Source organism: Sminthopsis crassicaudata, chromosome 5, assembly GCF_048593235.1.
Source record: "Sminthopsis crassicaudata isolate SCR6 chromosome 5, ASM4859323v1, whole genome shotgun sequence".
NCBI lineage: Eukaryota > Metazoa > Chordata > Mammalia > Dasyuromorphia > Dasyuridae > Sminthopsis > Sminthopsis crassicaudata.
In genome coordinates this window covers 89088238-89108024 of record NC_133621.1, presented here as the reverse complement: position 1 = coordinate 89108024, position 19787 = coordinate 89088238, and the positions used below count along the sequence as shown (strand labels likewise).

Here is a 19787-nt window from a genome sequence, read left to right as displayed (position 1 = left end):
TATAATGGTCAGACTTGTAAAAATAGTCCATATGAACATCTGAAATGGAGACATCTCTATTTCTTTTGAGCTACTGCAGTTCATATTTTGAATCCTCTCATGTTCTACTATGCGTATGGTGATTTTGTTCATAGAACACAAGGCTACCTTTGATGCAGGAACACTATGCTAGTGGTCCTATGCCAGCACCTCTCATGTCTCACAATCAAGTCCAAAATTCTTCAGAGAAACCCTGAGAATGTCCTTGTATCATTTTTTTCCTGACTCCCAGGGGAACACTTGCCCTGAATGAGCTCTCCATAAACTAAGTCTTTTAAGCAATCCCATGTTTGGCATTCAAACAATGTGGCTAGGCCATGAGAGTTGCACTCTCTGCAATAGTTTGAATGTTTGGCAGTTCAGCTGAAGACCTCTCTCAGTGTCCAGTATTTTATCTCACCAAGTGATCGTTAGAATCTTCCTAAGATAACTCAAATGGAAGCAAGTTTCCTGGCATGGCACTGATATACTGCCCAGGTTTCATGGGCATACAACCATGAACTCAGTACAACAGCTCTGTAGACTTTCAGTTTGATAGACTGTCTGAATAGCATTATCTTCCCATATGTTCCTTCCAAGCCTCCCAAACACTAGGTAACTCTAACGCTCTATGTGTCAACCTCATCAACTGAGGTGGATATACTTGGAAAGTATCCTGAAAAGGTAAGTGAACTTACACACAACATTCAAAAAACTGATGATATAGTGCTGAGTTGAGAGATAATCTGTTTTCTTGGTGTTAATTGTCAAGTCAAAATAAATACAAGAAATAGAAAACTAATACATATTCTGTTGCATTTCTGCCTCAGAGGCTATGTTGAGTGGACAATCATCTGTGTATAAAATGTCAGGCATCAACTCAACCTCCTCTTTAATCTTAGCTTTTCAAATTAATTTACCATCAGTGTGATAGCTGACTTTAATGCCATTTTTGTCCTCACTGAAGGTATCTGACACATCACTGAAACAACCTATTAAAAACATATTACCTAACACCATATACCAAGATAAAGTCAAAATGGATTTGTGACAGACACAAAGAGTGATATTATAAGAGAATTAGAAGATAGGATAGTTTACCTTTCAGAGATGTTGGAAAAGGAAGGAATTTGTGGCCAAAGAAGACCTGAAGTTCATTACTGAACACAAAATAGATGATTTTGATTATATGAAGTTAAAAAGGTTCTGTACCCACAAAACTAATGCAGATAAGATTAGAAAGGAAGGAATAAACTGGGAAAACATTTTTACATTCAAAGGTTCTGATAAAGGCCTCATTTCTAAAATAGAGAACTGACTCATTTATAAGAATTCAAGCCATTCTCCAATTGATAAATGGTCAAAGGATATGACAATTTTCAGATAAGAAATTGAAACTATTTCTAATCATATGAAATTATGATCAGAGAAATGCAAATTAAGATAACTGAGGTTCCACTACATACCTCTCAAATTGGCCAATATGAGAGGAAAAGATAATGATGAATGTTGCAGGGGATGTGGGAAAACTGGGATACTAATACATTGCTAGTGGAGTTGTGAACTGATTTGACCGTTCTGGAGAGTAATTTAAAACTGTTCCCAAAAGTTTTTCAAACTGTACATACCTATTGATCCAGCAGTGTTTCTTCTGGGCCTGTATCCCAAAGAGATCTTAAAGGAAAAAAGGGACCCACATGTACAAAAATGTTTGTGGCAGCCCTTTTTGTAGTGGAGAGAAACTAGAAACTGAATGGAAGCCCATCAGTAGAAGAATGGCTGAATAAGTTATGGTATATGAATGTTATGGAGTATTATTGTTCTATAACAAATGATCAGCAGGATGATTTTAGAGAGACCTGGAGAGACTTACATGGACTGATGCCAAGTAAAGTAAGGAGAACCAGGAAATCATTGTACACTGCAATAACAAGATTATATGATGATCAATTCTGATGGACAAGCCTCTTTTCAACAATGAGATGATTGATGCCAGTTCCAATGATCTTGTTATGAAGAATCATCTACATCCACAGAGAGGACTGGGGGAGCCGAGTGTAGATCACAGCATAGCATTCTCATTCTTTTTATTGTTTGTTTGCATTTTATTTTCCTTCTCATTTTCTTTCCTTTTTGATCTGATTTTTCTTGTGCAGCAAGATAATTGTGGAAATAATGTATGCATATATTGGATTTAATATATATTTTTAAATATATTTAACAGATGTTGGATTACTTGCCATCTAGGAGAAGGAATGGGGAAGAAGAGGGGGATTATTGGAATACAAAGTTTTACAAGGGTCAATGTTGAAAAATTATCCATGGATATGTTTGGAAAATAAAGTTTTAATTAATTTTTTAAAAAATGTGAACAAAGTCCTGCTTTGTTCCATTGGAAAATAGGAAAGCACAAGAACTTAAGCCATTATTCAGAACCTATGCAGGTGACATGTCATCACAAAAATGATATACAATCTTGATGAACTTCTCTAGACAACCAAATTTTGCTATGACAGCATGACAGACCTCAATCAGGTCAACGAATGTTTTGTAAAGGTCCCTGTTCTCCTCCTGATATTTTTCCTAAAGTGGTCAAGCAGCAACACCATATCAAAAGTTCCTTAGCCCTTTGTTAAGTCACATGGACTGTCAGGGAGATGATTATCTTCCAGATGAAGGAATCAGTCTTAAGAAGGACTGTGGCCAAGAATCTGGTTAGCAATGACTAAGAGCAAAATCTTCATGACCCCACTCCCTGCCAAATTGTTACATGCCAATCTATTTCCTTTTCCATTTCATTATCCTTTACATGAAATCATGGGTTCTGTACTTTTAAGTAACATTTTTGCAGGACAACTACATAATAAAGACCATTATTTAAACAACTTTTAAAATAAAACTCAGTATTCTATTTATTTGAATACGAATAGATTAATATTATACTAATAAAATAATACCAATAGAAAATTACTTCTATTGTTTTTCACATGTGAATTGTAATAAAAAGCAAGTCTAAAAGGTAATTTAGTGACATGTCTTCTTATCCCCCCTCCCCTTCTTTTAGTTAGGCACATCCATGTAATAAAGTATTTGGGTTGGTTTTATAGTTTCTATTCCTGCTATTTATCACATAAACCCCCAAGTCAAAGTACTTCATTGATACTGATGAGAAATTTGGGTCTCAAAGAGGTGAGTACCCAAGGCTGCAAAACTGTTAAGCAGTAAAGCAGTAGAATTAGATCAGATCCAAAGTCTTCAGACAATGACAGCATTCTTTGCACTATACCCTGGTACTCCTCCCTCCTCTAGCTACTGAATAATTTGATAATTAACACACACACACACACACACACACACACACACTATACTTAAAAATCAGAAAAACAAGCGTCTGATCCAGCTTTGCCAGTTACCAGATAAGCTACTTTGGGCCAAAACAAACAAACAAATAAATAAAAGCCAGTTAACCATGCTACAATCACTTTTCTCATGTATAAAGCTTGCAAAGCATTTAACATCATGCCATTATATAAATACTATCATTGTTATTAAATTTCCCCCAACCTTGAAAATTTGACCCTGCTATACCTTCAAGCAATACTATTTTCTTCCTTTCATAGCCAATCACCAAGATAATAAATGACACAACGCTCTTCTCCCCCCCCCTTCTTATTCCCTCTTCCAATGTGGTTCCTCCTCCTCCATCTCAATTGTTCTCTTTTCAAAGATGCCCTTGTTTTTTTGGGTTTTTTTGTTTTGTTTTTTGCTACTAAATCCAATGACTTGTCAGTCCTCATCCTATTTGAGTCTTGTGCAACTTTTGATGCTGTTGACCACAGCCTTATGGCCCATCTCATTCAGTGCTGTACTTCAGGGCTATTTCTCTCTTCTTACCTATTTCATCATTTTTCAATCTCCCTTGTTCATCATTAATCTCTCACACACACCCCAAAGTATGGGTGTCCCTCAAGGTTCTATTCTGGGCCTTCTACATTTTCTCTTTTTAATCTCATTAGTCCCCATAGATTTAATTATCATCTGTATGCAGATAACACTCAGATATATATATCTATATCTATACACAAATATAGATATGCATATATCTCCAGTCCTAATCTCTCCCAAACTTCAGTCTCAAAACCCCAAGTACAGCAGAAAATGTCTACTTGGATATTTCACTAAAATCATGTCAAAAATGGCAAGTATCCCTCCAACTCCACGGTCAACTTGCTGTTCTTCCAAAGTGCTCTATTTCTGCACAGGAGACTATGTTCAACTTTAAAGATTCTGTAGTCTGAAGTTTGTCTAGAAATACATTAGCTATCATTTTGTTCCCATGATGTGGTGGGAAAAAACACCACATTAAAAAAATGAAAGACCAGGATTTTAAGTCACCATTCTATTACTATACAACCACTGGCAAGTTACCTTACTTCTGAATAGCAGTTTCTTCACTATATAATGATGTAAGTAAACAAGATAATCTGCAAGAGCTCTTCTAGTTTTAACAGATATGTATCTTATGAATGCCTATTATTTAAATTCCTGTTTCCTTCCTTTTCTATCCACCTCAACACACACACACACACACACACACACACACACACACACACACACATTCTCTCTCTCTCTCTCTCTCTTTTGAAAATATCATCATCTTGTCATCCTGGTTTTTAATCTAAAGACTTTTTTGACTGTTTACTTATTCTGCCATTCTAGTTCATACCTTCATTATATCTAGACTGTTTTAATAGCCTCCTAATTGGCTCCCCTGCCTCTAGTCTCTCCCTTCCCCAGTAGTATTTATTTCCCTTCCCCTATTACCTAAAGGCCAAAATACATCCATCTGCTACCTCAATTCCCCTCCCCTCCCACAAAAAACCCCACTACCACATTTAGGTTTAACCTTCATTTAAAAAAAAAAAAAAAAAAAAAAAAAAAAAAGCAAGTAAGGAAGAAAAGCAACAAACCTTTCAAGGTTTCCTACTGTATTTAAAGGAAGACTCTAAACCTCCCCCCCCAACCTAGTTTGACTCAATCTATTCTTCCCAACATTTATCATATGCCACTTCAACCACTTTATGTTCAAAAAAGTTATACTATTTAACCTAACTCCTACTTGTAACCATTTACGAAAGTTTCTATCATGCCTCAAAATGACCTCTCACTTCTGCCTCTCAGAACCCTTTTCCTTTAAGGATCACTATATTTGTTACATTTGTGAAATCTTATTCAACTCTCATGTTCCCTATCAGTAGTTCTTTCTCCCTCCACAAATCATTTTTGTATTTTTTATGCAACTATATATACTTATGCACCACTTATTCTATGCTTTGTATACACTAGAAATTTAAAATTTGAACTAAACAATTAGTTCACAGTAGCCATGTACCCATTATCCTAAAAAAGTTTTTAAACTAAATAGGGTCTCAAAAATTACCTCAATTTATACCACAATCAACAATCTACAAGCATATTTGATCATGATAATAATTGGTTTTAAGTCAATATAGCGTGAATACCCTAAGGAAAGCTGTTAGCTTTCCATCAATTTTTTTTAGCATAAATTAGTAGACTAATATTACCTAAGTTTTCTCTCTCCAGTTTAAAATGTCTCTCTGATGTCACCTCTAAAAACAAGTCTGATTCTGCTTTCCTACATTAACACAAGTCTATCATAAAGTCAAACCAAAAGATAACATGTAAGCACTTTAACAGAATTTCAAAGCATCATATAAATATTAGCTGCTATTATTATTTCATCATAGGTTTTGTATTAATGTTGCCAAGAATCATAGTAGGAAGCATGACAGAACTAAAATAATAGGGGAAAATAGGAATTCAAAGAAAAACTATAGTGAGGCACTGAAATCTATTTTTTTGCAGGAATGGAGGAAATTGGATAACAGTATCCATACCTTCAGATTTTTATAATATGTAGATTAGTTTTGCTGAAATGTTTCTTTGCAAATTTTTATTTTTGCTTAATAGAAAGACTGGAAGATTCTGAGATACTCTAGGAAACAATTTAACAATATGATATCAAATTTTTAATAATTAAACTTTTTAAAAAAAAGGATAGAAGAAGCAATCCAAGTAAAATGAAGTAAAAGAAAAAAGTGATTTTGAAGAGAAATGAATAGAATAAGGAGAAAGAGATAAGATACAGAAAGAATTGTGGAACTTAAGATTGTCTACTCATATCCCATTAAAACCAGTAATCAAATTCAGTCCAGAGATTTGATCAAGGAGAGACATTACATTAGAGCAGAAAAGAGTAAATAGTACCTGTAGTTTAGTAACTAAAATCTGGTCTTAGGGAAAAAAAACCTTTAAGACCCCTAGGAAACAAGAGGTACAGAAGATACAGTGCTCAACGCGAAGTTAAGAAGTCCTTCTTCTTAGATACACACTAATTTGAGTATGTAACTCTAGCCAAGTCACTTACTCTTTCTACCTCAATTTCATTATTTGTAAATAATAGTAAGGTGCCTTGTCAAATGCTATATAACTTTAAAGCATTACATAAAGCTCTTAGTAGCAGTAAAAAAGCAAAAAAAAAAAAAAAAAAAAACCACCAACTCCTTTGAGTAACAATTATGATATTTATGGATCTGAACTATCCTGGCAGAGAAAATTCCAAAGTCTATGTTTTAATTTATTAATTAAAGATGGCAAGAAGTAGCAGTGTCCTTATCTCTGAATCCAAACACTGACTTCTGGACCAACATATCTCAATAGTAACAAGCATCTGTATATAGATATATATAGAGAAAAGTTTTTGGAATTTTACAATTCCAATATTATTTGAAAAAAGGATTCCTACAACTTTTCTGGTCTTTATTTCAATTTTGAGTTGGTCTATTGGCATACTCTATCCCAATATATTTCACACCAAGACATGTTTTCTAACCAAATTGAAACATAGTTTACATATATTTAACAAGGTACATAAAAGCTATGCACAGAGTTAAAGAAGCAAAGTACAACAAAATCAGTTAAGAAAAATTTCACTTTTTGAGTTACTTTTCAACAGTGTCAAGTTCATCATGATATCAAGTTCCCTAAATTTTCATGGACTTTAAGAAATAAGACAAAGATAAGAAAACTACCTAGAAATCGCCTTCTCAAGAAACGTAGGATAGGTAGAGCTTTTGTGGTATTGCCCAAGCAATAAATGTTATGTGATGACCAGTGACATCTTTGCTACTACCACAAATATAAATAGTGCAATAAAACTTCCCTGTACTTTCTCTCTTCATTTACAGATTCAAGAGAGGTACATTCACAAAGCTATATATTCATTTCCCCCTATATTCTCTGGATAGTATTATCAGAAGTTAGTTCCCAAGTTATTTTTTACAATAATAATTCTCAAGGTGGTTCTCTAATAGCAGTGATTCTCTTCCCACAAGATAAAAACTTCAGGGTATCAGCAAGTCCTTTATGAAGGTCAGGAGAAGTTCTTCACTGTTGCTCAAAGCAATCTTATTAGCTCAGTAGATACTTTGGAAATTGTCCTTCTGACCTAATTTAGTGTTGTAAAATTTAGACTGTGGACTTCTTGGTGACATTTTATCAAAGAAAAAAAGAAGGTGGGGAGAGGGACTCAACTCAGAGGAAAAAAAAAAAAATAAATACAATTTTCCAACAGGTTCCTTTGTCCAATAACAGCACTTAACCAGTATTTGTCAACTACTCCAGGTTTCCATACTAATTAATCTGAATTACTAACGAGTGTATTTAAAATGCAGACAAAATTAAGCTTTTGCCATTCCACGTTATCTCAACAAGGTAAGCCTAATTCCCTACACTTTATTAAAAAAAAAAAAAAAAAAAAAAAAAAAAAACTATCCTAAGATTAATAAGCCTAATTCAAAGTCCTTGACTATAATAAGCATAATTTGACACAATTACAGTTAATACCATACCAGCAATTAGATTGCCTGGGGATTTTTTTAAAATGGTATGTAGCAAAAAAAAAAAAAAAAAAAAAACAAAAAAAAAAAAACAAAAAAAAAACAAAAACAAAAACAAAAAACCCTTTTAAATAGCTAATAAGAGAAAAATAAGTCCTTATGTCCTTTAAATCCATAAGGCAAACATACATTGCCTCCCAAATTTGTTTTTCACCAAAATAGTTAAAGTTAATATTAGACTTTTGAGAAATTTAATTTGAAATGCAAAACGTCCCTTGAAGATATTTTCACAGGGTTAATAAGATTTTAAAGTATTTTATTCCATTTCATCTTACTACTTTTTTATAATTTAGACATTTCATATCAAGATTTTTTTAGCTATTAAAGGTCTAATTCATATTTAGCAGTTAGTTTCACTTTCAAATACTGTTCAATTACATCTTTCCTTCAGAAAAATACAACTGAAAATCAAACATACAAACAACAAAAATCTTGGTACTAGAGAATTTTTGTATTAGTTTCCATTGATAGGAATTATAAGAAAGGTTTTAATCCTACTTCAAGACCAAGGTAGACTATTCAAACAAAAAATTAAAAAAATCCAACCCATCCACTACTCAAAAAGAAGAAAAAAATGTAATACTCAAAAGATATTAGAATCACTTACAGTGTCTCACATCTTTTTGAGCTATAAAAAATATTTAGCCAAATATTAAAAGTTTAAAGAAACCACTCTCATTCATTCTTTACTGAGAAATGCTGTATAGATTTACAAATGGAATATGAAATTTCCTTTCAGTGTGAAAATTTTTCAAAATGTTTTGAAATTTTTATACCATTGAAATATAAGTATTTTAAGATTCTGAACAATGCCCAAAACTTGTTTTAAACCCTTTTTATAACTAAAATTTTTTCTCCTATCACAAAATAATGATTTAGAAATTAATATACTAAGGATAATGAATGTTTTTAATCCTTTCACTCAGTTCATTTAAAGGATGTTTTAATATAATATGTTCACTTCATTACTAAGTACCTTAAATAAGCTGACTAAAAATATCAATTGTATAAGTAACTTAAGAATGTTTAAAGACACCTAAATAAGTGTGCCCATCGTAATATCCAGTAAGATGAGCAACATACACTTTAAAAAACAGCCTTATGACCTAATGTGGCTCAAACCATGTTGCTTTTAAAACACACAAAAAAAGTTTAAAAAAAAATTTTCAACAGTAAATCAACTTTTAAAAGTGTGCTACCACCTTACTTTTAAATTATTTTATTAAAAAACTAAGGACAACTATAACAGTAACTGAAATGGTACATTATGTTACATAACAGAGCATATATAGCTGATGCAAGAAAACTTTCCTGAATTTGTCTGGAAAATTAAATGATCCTTCCAAAGATATATAACTTCCCCCTTCACTACAGAGATATACAATGTGGTGATGAGTATTGATGCAACTAATCAACAAGCATTTATTAAGTGCCTACTACATACCACCTTAGAATCTCATACTATGAATTTTACAAAACCTTACAACAAAAGGAGCCCATACAGTCAAAAATTATGCTACATCATGCTATCCTATCCAATAAATCCATTTTTTACATTAAAACGTTAGCATGCAGAAAATAATATGAATTAACTAAAACAAATAATAAAATACCTGGACATTAACTAGTTTTCATAATTCTCCCCACCAAGCTGGCCAGTCACCAAAGCACAGAAGAGGGATGATTAAAGGAACAACTCTCAAGTTCGTGGAACTTTTATGCCATATATTAACAAGTGTTGTTGTCAATGACTCTCTAACTTAAAGAAGGGTGATGATAACCTGCCATAGACCTTCAAAATAGAATTTTATAGCTACCTACCAATATTTTATATTACCAGTTTATATAACCAAAAACAACAATAAAAAGTCCCCAGACCAGTAACACTTAAATGTTTACATATTTCAATACCAATTCTGTTAAATATCACATCTATACCATGACAACAGTGACCCCCCCACGATTATTACTTGTACGTTAGAGCAAAAATGTGGCACTCCGTTTCACCTTAAGTCTTACGATGAATATTTGGAAGGAAAACGAGAATAGGGGAGATAGAAGTGACTTCCTAAAGTAAAAAAGGTAAAAGGCAGCACTAAGAATGGGGAAGGGAGGGGAAAGAGTTAGGAAAATCAATAGTTAACAAAGCAAACACCCCCTCCAGCTTTCTTACCCACTAGCGAGTGCCACGAGGACCACCTGGCTAAGGCATTTTGACAGCCAGGAGTTTGCAGAAGGTTTGCCCAGCAGTTCACAACAAATTATGCACCAACACTGCCTGGACTTTTGTGATTGTGTTTGTATTTCAACCAATGTTCAGTTGGCCGAGACACCTTAAAAGAGAAGCTTCCCCAAAAGAAGTCCTAAGAAAACAGCCCAGAAAAATCTCAACTGCAGAAAGCAAGTGTCCTGGAGAAAGCAGGGGACACAACTAGGGGCCTTATTTGGCAGAGAAAGGTGCACAGCGTTCCAGGGTGGGGGTGGGGAAGGAGGGGGGGGAAGAAAAGAGTTTAAAATCAGGAAGGGGGGAATAGAAAGGGGGTTGATTAAGACATTAGGGGAATCTCTCCCCACCCCCACTTCCCCCGAGAGGGCGCGGGCGGGGGAGACGGGAAGGGGGGGTGCCTCCGAGGGGGATGGGGCGGGGTAGCCAGGGGCCCGGTGTGGCGAGTGACAGCTCGGGTCCCCGAGCTCGGGGCTGGCAGCCTGCCTGCCTCCCTCACCCCCTCAACTTACTTCTTTCTGGCTCTCTGGAAAGGGGAAGCGCCATCTTTGCGAGGCCGGCCCCGAGGTCTTTTGTCTGCGGCTGCGGGGCTCGGGGCCGCCGGAGCTCCGGGCTCCTCAGGGGGCGGCGGCGGCGGCGGCGGCGGCTGGGGCTGCTCCCCGCTCTTGTCCTCTTCCGACGACATCCTAGTCACCAGGAAAGACACATGGATCCTCCTCGTCGTCGTCCTGCTGCTGCTGCTGCTGCTGCTGTTGCTACTGCTGGGGGGCTCCTCCCGCCGCCGCCGCCGCCTCGGCTGCTCCTGCGACTCCTCCTAGGCTCAGCCTCTCGCATTTCCCGCAGCCCCGAGCGCGGCGGCGGCGGCGGCGGCAGCAGCAGGTACCAGGAGAGGAGGCAACATGGAGCGAGCGAGCGAGCGACCCAGCGACCCACACGCGCGCGCGCACACACACACTATCACACACACAGACACACTCACGCCCGGAGGCCCCGAGGAGGGGACGGAGCCGAGCGTGGTGGGGGGGGGGAAAGAGAAGGCGGAGGGAAAGGGGGGGTCGGTGAGAACAGACAGGGCAACCCCAGCAAAGCGCTGGAGCGGGGCCGGCCCGACGAGGAGGCGGGGGCTGAGAGGGAAGGAGGAGGGGCGGGCGGCCCAGGCAGCCCCACAGCGCCCCCCACTCCCGAGCCTCTCGGGGGAGGCTGGGGTAGATAGGGGCGGAGGCGCTCGCCCGGAAGGGACGTCTGGCTCCGGGGTGGCTGCAGCGGCCGCCCGGGGGGCTTCTTCCCTCCCCTCGAGTTATCCGACCTCGCTGCTAGTCCGTCCGTCCGAGCCTGCGTCCCTCCCTCGCCCCGCGGCCGGGGCACCGAGGGAGCGGCGAAGACCCGGTAGAGCCTCGGCGAAGTTTTGACAGCTGCCGCTCCAGGGGTGGTAGAGCTGGTGCTGCTGGGTCCCGGCCCCCGCTCCCGCCTCTCTCCCTCTGGCTGGTTTGAGGGTCTTTTTGTTGTTGTTGTTTTACTGTCGCTCCCCCGCTCTCCCGGAGCAAAGGAGGAAGTTTGACTGGGTGTGTGTGCGTGTGTGTGTGTGTGTGCGTGTGTGTGTGTTACACGGGGCTGGAGCGCAATGGCTGCTCCGCTGGCTAACCCTCCAGGCGACAGTCCTAGCCAACTCTCACTCACACCAACACATACACGCACACATCGCCTCCTCTACGCCCCTCGTTCTTTCGTTCCTTCTCCCACTTCCCCCCCCCCCCAACTCCCCAGGGCCCCCTTCTCCCCGCGTCGGCCCCCTCCCCCCCTTTCCGGCGCCCACCGCCGCCACTCACAGTGCTCCCTTCGCGCCTGCGCCACTCCCCCTCCACCCTCTGACGCGACGCGGCCGCCACTGACCTCACCCGCTCCCTCCCTCCCTCTCTTCAACCTCCTCCCCCGCCCCCTCCGCCCCCGCCCCCCACCCTTCTCTCGCTCGCTCGCTCTCTCCTGACGTCGCGGCGGAGGCTGCAGCTGCGACTCCGACTCCGGCTTTGGAGAAAGCAAAGCTGCGGATTCGACAGCCGGGATCTGGATCCGAAGGAGAGCTTGCTTCGGAGAGAAAGACTGGCTGTTTAAAAACACGCACACACATAGATACACACGCTCACCCACATTTCATAATTTCACATGTAATAAACCTAGGATTTATAATAGTTACCAATCTAATGTTGCGACCTAGTCATCTCCCTGCACGCTCCACCACTCACTAAGTCCCAGGCGCGCTCCCGCGCCGTTCCCGACATATAGAGAAATTACGCGCAGTAAACACTTTTCCTGTAAATAATTTTTCTAGTTCTGTCCATATTCAGGGAAACTTCACTACATATTTCCACATAATAATATTCGTTATTTAAATATCCCGCAAGAACCCGTAAAAACGTTATCCAACAATAATATTGTGAAGCATTAAAAGGCAAAACAAAGAAACCAGTAAACCTGAGTAAATTGGCTCTAGTGTTGTATAGTTACAAAAAGAAAAAATTCTAGGCTTCACTTCTATTATATTGTGATAAAATAAAAGATCTGGGCACTGGAATTGGTGCCCTTTTCCTTAAGAAACTTTGGAGTTCTAGATTTCTTATACATTTTGAGGAAACGCTGGCACAGATTGAGATAATGTAGCAAAATACCTTTAGGTAGTGAGTATTATTCCCTTTGTAGCTGGCGTGGGCTGGTGTGACGACGGTACTAAGACAAGTGATTCCGAGGAGAGTTAGCCATGTTCCCTTCGAACTACTGTCTAGTGCTAAGATTATACACTATCATTCCTACTCTGATATTGTCTCATCATTAATAAGAAATTATATGCGTATTTATTCGTATTTACATATACCTACATTTGGCCCTAAAGGATTTAGGATTACTCATCTGTGCTTCCCAGCCCCTTCCCCCCCATTCCATTGTAACCAAAGACTAGGTTCTGGGTTTGATCTTGATTTTTAAAGATAACTAAGGTTAAAGAATCAAAGATGTGCACGTCAAATAGTATCATAGGTGTCGTCCAGTCAAAGTCCCTCATTTTCTAAATGCAGATACTGAGGCACCAAGTTAAAGGCCTTGCCCAAGTCAGACTAAAAAAGCAAGACTGAGCCTTTGAAAGTTTTATTCAACTCTTTTAGGTCAGAATGATCTGTTTTTGAGGAAGAAAATTTTATAACAAATTCACATCCAAAAAATTAGTGTTTGACAGAATATGACCCGAAAATAGACCATAACTCAACCACATATAAGAACAAGAAATGGTCATCTTTATAAGTATTTAACCTTTTAAGTCTATTATTTTAACAAAATATGAATTTGCTCATCTTTTATTTATTTAGGAGGAAGCATTAAACATTTTAAAATAAATAATTTCAAATTATGAACTATTGAGCTAAAATACAATGTTCATATTTAATTAAACAAATTAATTTTTTATTTAAGTTCAAATTACTGGCCTTAAAATCCATGGCTCTACATTTTTTTAAACACTAAAAAATTGCTTCTGCTGTTTCAGTGTTAAAGACAAAGATGGAGAAAAAAAAAACCTAACAATCAATTTTATTAATAATTTTATAATAACCAATATATAATTATTTAGTCATTAAAATTAGTAACATGTTTGTGAGCTTCAATTAAAAATCTAAAATTATTTAGAAAAAATTATTTCAGTGACCTAAACAAAGTAGCAATGAAATGGAGAGATAGTAGATAAATGGAATTGTGTTCAAAAAAGCATTTTTAAATAAATACTGATGTGTTTTTCTCATGTCTAAATCACTAAAATAGAAAGATATCATCCTTGAGTCCCAGGAGTTTATAATATAAGAAAGGCAAAGTGGACATAAGAGAAACATAGATAGCATATGGACCACAAACTTGACTGATAAACAGGGGGGTAATATCCATATAGATAAGATTGCTTTTTGCATTTACTTAAGACAAACTATTCATGGTATATAAAGTATTCATTGAGGGGATATAGCATAACATTTGGAGATCACATAGTTGAATCCCATTCCCCATTAAAGATAAAAGACAGTTGGCCCCAGAGGAGTGAAATTACTTGCCCTAGAACAAAAGGTAAGTATGTAATAAAAAAATTCAAATCTAATAATTGTGATTCCAAAGTCTGTGTTCTTTCCAATATTCTGTCTCTCATGATCAAACTGAATAGATTAATCTAAAAGACACATTGCCAGTGGAAACAGGAAATTTGCAGATTCTCCTGGTAAAAAGTCATGATTGTAGCCATTACTTCAACACTACAATAAATCTATAAGCTTTCATCCATGAAAATGCTTCATCAGTGCAGATTAACCCATCTACACGTCATTCTATGTGTTCCTGTCCCTTTTTTCCTATCCATCCCCCATATAAGATCTCAAGAGGCTACCTTCTAGATCTAGTGGACTTGTGCCACTCAAACTGTCCATTTGATTAAACCTTGTACTCTACATAATCAATCAACCTCCTTTTACAATCTTATTTTTTTTCCCTTGAGTGTCAATTAGACCATCATTTTGCATAAATCATCAATGGGATTATACTCCAATTTAATTCATGTCAATTGTGAATGGAAAAACAACTTTCTTGGAGTCCATTGTCTTTGCAGTTATATACACATACAAAATTAACTTATTTGATGGTCATACCTTATAAGTGAGCCAGAAATTACATTCAGAATAAAAATTCAATCTTACCTGGTGAGAAGGTAGAAATTATTTCCACAATCTACCTATGCAAAGTATGAAATGGCTCCATAAGTTTATATTTTAAATTGCTATAACTATAAGCATGTATGAATCCCATCTAGTGAAGATTTGGCACTAGTTAGCTTAATCCATATCAACAGCCAAACCATACAATTTATGTTAAAATGATCATTTAGGATCATTTGATGGTCTACCTAGAGGAACCAAACCAAACATGGCAATTATGACATTATTTCTTCATTTTGTGCTGTGCAGACAGACTTAGAGACAAAATAACATATCATTAAAAAAATATAACATTTCACATCATAAAAGGGACAATTCTTTTTCAGCATTACAAAGACAAAATAAAACCTACCAACTTTATCTTCCTTATATACAATGTATTCATATACAATGTGCTTATACTGTTTTGCTAATTGTTACACTTAACATTTCTGAAAATTCATGAACAGGTTCAGTAGGAGCAACAGCAATATCTGAGTATGTGACATTTAGACAGCTATGAATTTTTCAGTTGGGTTTAACATGCTTTAAAAATTATTCTTCCCAGTCAAGTCTCTAAAGAACAAAGTAGAGTTGTAAACATGTTCTCTAGGTACACACTTTTAAATTTTTTTAATTATAATAACTTTTAGTGCACATTTCCTCTTTCTCTACAGATTTGATACTTATCATAGTATCAGTATGATCAGTCTATATATGATATGGTAAGTATTAAAGTTGTTACTTTTGGGGCATTTTTATCATAAAAGCAAAGAAAACACATTTCCAGGATAAGGTCTTCCCTAATAAAATTTAGTGGGGTTAATCTGTCTTCCTATACTAAATAGTAAATGCATTCTCCTCTTTTGTCAATCTTCTGTCTACTCTTATATGTTACACTTATACTTTTTTATCTTGAAGGTCTCTATCAAGTTACTGCTGTCCAAGGGGTCTTTACTTAGGGGCTCATAAAGAAAGAGAACTTTCCTAGTAGTATATAGGAAAAATATTTCAAAAGATTAAAAGGCTAGAGGGAACCCCCTTTATAAAACTACATGGCTGAATTTAAAATTATTCCACTACCACTATCCCTCTAATTTCTCTATTTTCTATCCCTACACCCTCCCTCCATCTTCTGCTCTTATCTTGCCTATCACTGACCTGAGTTTCTGTACTTCAAAATTATATGTCTTCCTCTATATCATCCTGAAACTTCTCTCAGAGCCTGAGACTTTCTAGCCCCTTGAACATCTTAACATCCCTTTTAACTGCTTACCTGGGAATACTCCTCTACAAGACCTGTCCTCCTATTTCCATTAGTGAAATACTCCTCAGCTTTCCTTTTGGGGAGGGAATTTGGCTAGCCTGCCTTCATTCCTTTTTGACTTTTTTTGCAAGTTCTCCCTCAATCTCCTCCCCATAGGATACCTCCATCCTTCTTCCTTTTCAGTTCAAGTTGTATGTATTGTGTTTCCTCTTTAGAGTGTACACTCCTTGAGGGCAGAGACTGCCTTTCTTGTTTATCTTTGTATGCCCAGAATTTAATATAATGGCTGGAATTAGTAAGCATTTAATATATCCTTTTCTTAGTTCTTTCCACTTCTCCAAAAGTCTGTCCAAAGAAAATTTGGCTAAAACTCTATTTTTATCTCTAGATCAGTCTGTCATATCTCATATTTGTTTGTCTATAAATCATCAGTTGTCTTTCATTCCCTTGTCTTGTCCAGACTTTTGCTATCTCCGTGATACTGATGAGTTGCACAGGAAAACACAATCAGCCAGTTATATTCTCACAAACTCTGAAAAACAAATCAAGAGCCAGCTTAAGAAACCTGATAAACAGGCACAGGTTGAAATGATTGCCAATAAAATGTATTCTCTTTCTCTCCCTCTCCCCTCCCCCCTCTCTGTCTTTCCTTCTCTTTTTCTCTGTCTCCCCCCACCAATTTCTCATACATACACATATAGAGCATGATATACATATAGTTATGTCATATATATCTATACATATAAATATGAGTATGTATTTATATATATATATGTCTACTTAAACATTTGTGTGTATATCAATATTTATGGGTATGGGTATGGGTGTAGATGTACTTAGGACTTTCTTTTCCTCTATATAAGCTCCCACATTTGGAAATTGTCTAGATTGGAAGCTCAGATGCCACTCACAATATTGACTTCTTGCATTAAAAATGGCTACCTTAAATTTCAAACATCCTTCTGTGACCTCATATCCTGTTTCCCAACCCCCATTCCCAACCTCAACTCCTGGTTCTACTTGTCCTCTGTGACTTCATCCTGCAGAATTGCAATTGAAGAAAGAATTTCACTTACTTGAGTTTAAGGGGTCTTAACAGCCCACTCCCGTAAGTTAATTGGGGAAGGGGGGTTATTATATCTCCAAACTCAGATCATTATGGTTTTCCCAGGCAAAAGACCCTTTCCATGACATCATCAACTTCCTTAGATCGAAGCCAATGGATTCTATCCATCATGACTTCTCCAGATTAGAATTAACAATGTTTGGTGATAGGAATGGGAATTTCCACCTGTTTGCTAACCCTAAAGCTTAAAGACAAGAATCTTCATTCTCTCAATGCTACAAATGCAGACCTTTTGCCCCCATAGTCTTCTTTCTTTTCTCCTCAGGCAATGGCTGATCGGAACTCCTCAGCAATGGATCTCCCAAAGGTGATGGATCAGAAGATAAAATGTCTGAGCAAACAAAAGAAATCCTTGCTGGGCAGTGTAGCAGCCATCAAGACCTTGGCTGGTATTCTTCGTGGTTGCTATGGCCCTTGTGGCAGGCTAAAGTTCCTGGTTTCATCTCAGGGAAAAACTGTCTGTACAGGGTATGCAGCCACAATCCTTGGAGCCTTAGAGCTAGAACACCCAGCAGCTCAGCTCCTCCGGGAAGCCGCACAGACCCAAGCTGAGAACAGTGGGGATGGCACCACCTTTGTGGTTCTTCTGGTCGACGCCTTGCTGGAGCAGGCCGAAGCCATGGTGCAGGCAGGCCTGCCCCACTCTCGTGTCCGTGAAGCCTATGCTATGGCAACGGATGAAGCCCTGAAAATACTGCCCACCTTGGTTGTCTGTTCTCTCGATTCTCTGGCAGATCCAGCTTTGGCCCTCCGCTCTGCAGTATATACCCACTCTCTCTCCCACCCAGAGTACTTGGCAAAGTTGGTGAGTCAGGCATGCCAGGATTCCCGGGACCCTGATGGAAGCTTTAATCCTGAACGCTTGGCAGTGTGCTCAGTGCCTGGGGCAGGTCTGGGGGATTCAAGCCTGATACCAGGATTTGCAGTGTATGGAGCACCCTGTGGGAAGATTACCGTTGTACTTGGAGGAGCCAAGGTAGCATTATATTCTTGTCCCTTTGGCCCTGTTAGTCCCCATACACCTTCCAACGCTCACCTTACTTCCCCTGAAGACTTAATTAACTACAAGAATGGAGAAGAAAGAATGTCATCAATGCTAGTGACCCAGCTCGCCTCCAAGGGTATCAATGTGGTGGTGGTATGGGGACAAATAAACGAGATCAGTCTGCTGCATGCTGATCAGCATGGCATCATGGTTGTGCAGGCCAAATCCAAGCGGCAGGTGGTCCAGCTGAGCCAGATCATGGGGATAACCATGCTGCCTTTTTTGATGCCTCCCCTTGTAACAGGGCAATGCCTCAAGGTATATACAAAGGAAATGGCACTAGGATTGGCTGTAGTGTTTGAATGGGATTACTTATATGCACCTGCTTTCACTGTGATTCTCCGGGGATCCACGAATGAAGGACTAAAGGGAGCAGAACAGGCTGTTCATCATGCCATAAAAGCCTATGCACAGCTGAGTCAGGACCCCCGCTTGCTACCAGGAGCTGGGGCAACAGAGCTGGCCCTAGCTAAAGAACTTTCAGAACTGGCAAGTCAATTGGAGGGGCCCAATGGTCCTGGGATTCATGCATTTGCCAGAGCTCTTAGGTCACTTCCTGTAATCCTAGCAGAGAATGCAGGCATACAAGGGGCAGATATAATGGCACAACTTCAGGGACATCACCAGGCTGGGAACACGGTTATGGGAGTGGGGGATGAGGGGTCAATAAATGTAACCCAGGAAGGAATATTTGACCCCTTCATTGTCAAGACCCGGGGACTACGGGTGGCAGCTGATGTGGTATTGGAACTAGTGACTGTAGATGATATCCTGATTGCCAAGAAAAGTGGGGAGTTTATCCACCCAAAGGAGAGTGGTAGTGAATCAAATAATCTAAAACACCACCCAACCTCCCTCAATAACAACTAACCCTTGGAAGAAATAAATTGGCAACTCCCTCAATAAATGGAGACCGCCAAGGAGGGCAGTACCACACCCAAATGAATTGTGTACCTCATTTATTCCCTCCACATTTTGTGCCACTAAGGGCACTTATTTTAGAGAAGGAAGGAAACAGAAATGTTACCTTTCTCCCAATTTAGTTCTTCCTTCCTCAGTCCCCACTGTTTGCTCTTTCACTTCTCAGTCTTAGAGCCTCCATTCCTAGTTTGCCAAGAATCAGTAACTCCAATTCTCTCCATCAGACCTTGTTTCTTCCTCAGATTTGGGACATAATTTCAATGCAATAAAGCACTACATCTGCAAAATGTAGAGACTGAACTAGATGTTCTTAACTCCTAGCTATAAATGCTATGATCTTTAAAGTATTTATTAGATGTCTATTATTACCATGCACTGTATAGGTGCTGTAGGGTTGCAAAAAAAAAAAGCACATAGGTTCTTGGCTCCAGGTTCTTATAATCTAGTGGGAGCAACAAACCATACACATGAGTGCGATACCAAAAAACCCTAACA

The 19787-nt window shown here is 38.5% G+C and overlaps 2 protein-coding genes across 13 annotated transcripts in view; one reads left to right on the top strand and one right to left on the bottom strand.

Moving 5' to 3' along the window:
• KMT2C (lysine methyltransferase 2C) overlaps window positions 1-12084 on the bottom strand; it is a 243898-nt gene extending 231814 nt beyond the window's left edge. For 9 of the 12 annotated variants that reach the window (XM_074267428.1, XM_074267421.1, XM_074267420.1 and 6 more), the window contains exon 1: window positions 10734-11027. In XM_074267428.1, coding sequence (XP_074123529.1) covers window positions 10734-10906 — 173 coding nt within the window. In that variant the 5' untranslated portion in view covers window positions 10907-11027. Of the gene's footprint in view, window positions 1-10733; window positions 11028-12047 lie in introns of those variants that run through there. The other 3 variants (XM_074267415.1, XM_074267418.1, XM_074267425.1) reach the window with 2 other exon arrangements.
• A 5092-nt stretch (window positions 12085-17176) lies between these two features.
• Window positions 17177-19579, top strand: CCT8L2 (chaperonin containing TCP1 subunit 8 like 2). The gene is made up of 2 exons (XM_074267412.1): window positions 17177-17308; window positions 17592-19579. Exon 2 carries the CDS (start codon window positions 17595-17597, stop codon window positions 19239-19241), a length of 1647 nt encoding a protein of 548 aa, XP_074123513.1. The 5' UTR covers window positions 17177-17308; window positions 17592-17594; the 3' UTR covers window positions 19242-19579.
• Window positions 19580-19787: the final 208 nt, after the last annotated feature.

Coding starts and splice junctions, on each gene's coding strand:
- CCT8L2 (XM_074267412.1), top strand. CDS start 17,595: ATGGCTGATCGGAACTCCTCAGCAATGGATCTCCCAAAGGTGATGGAT.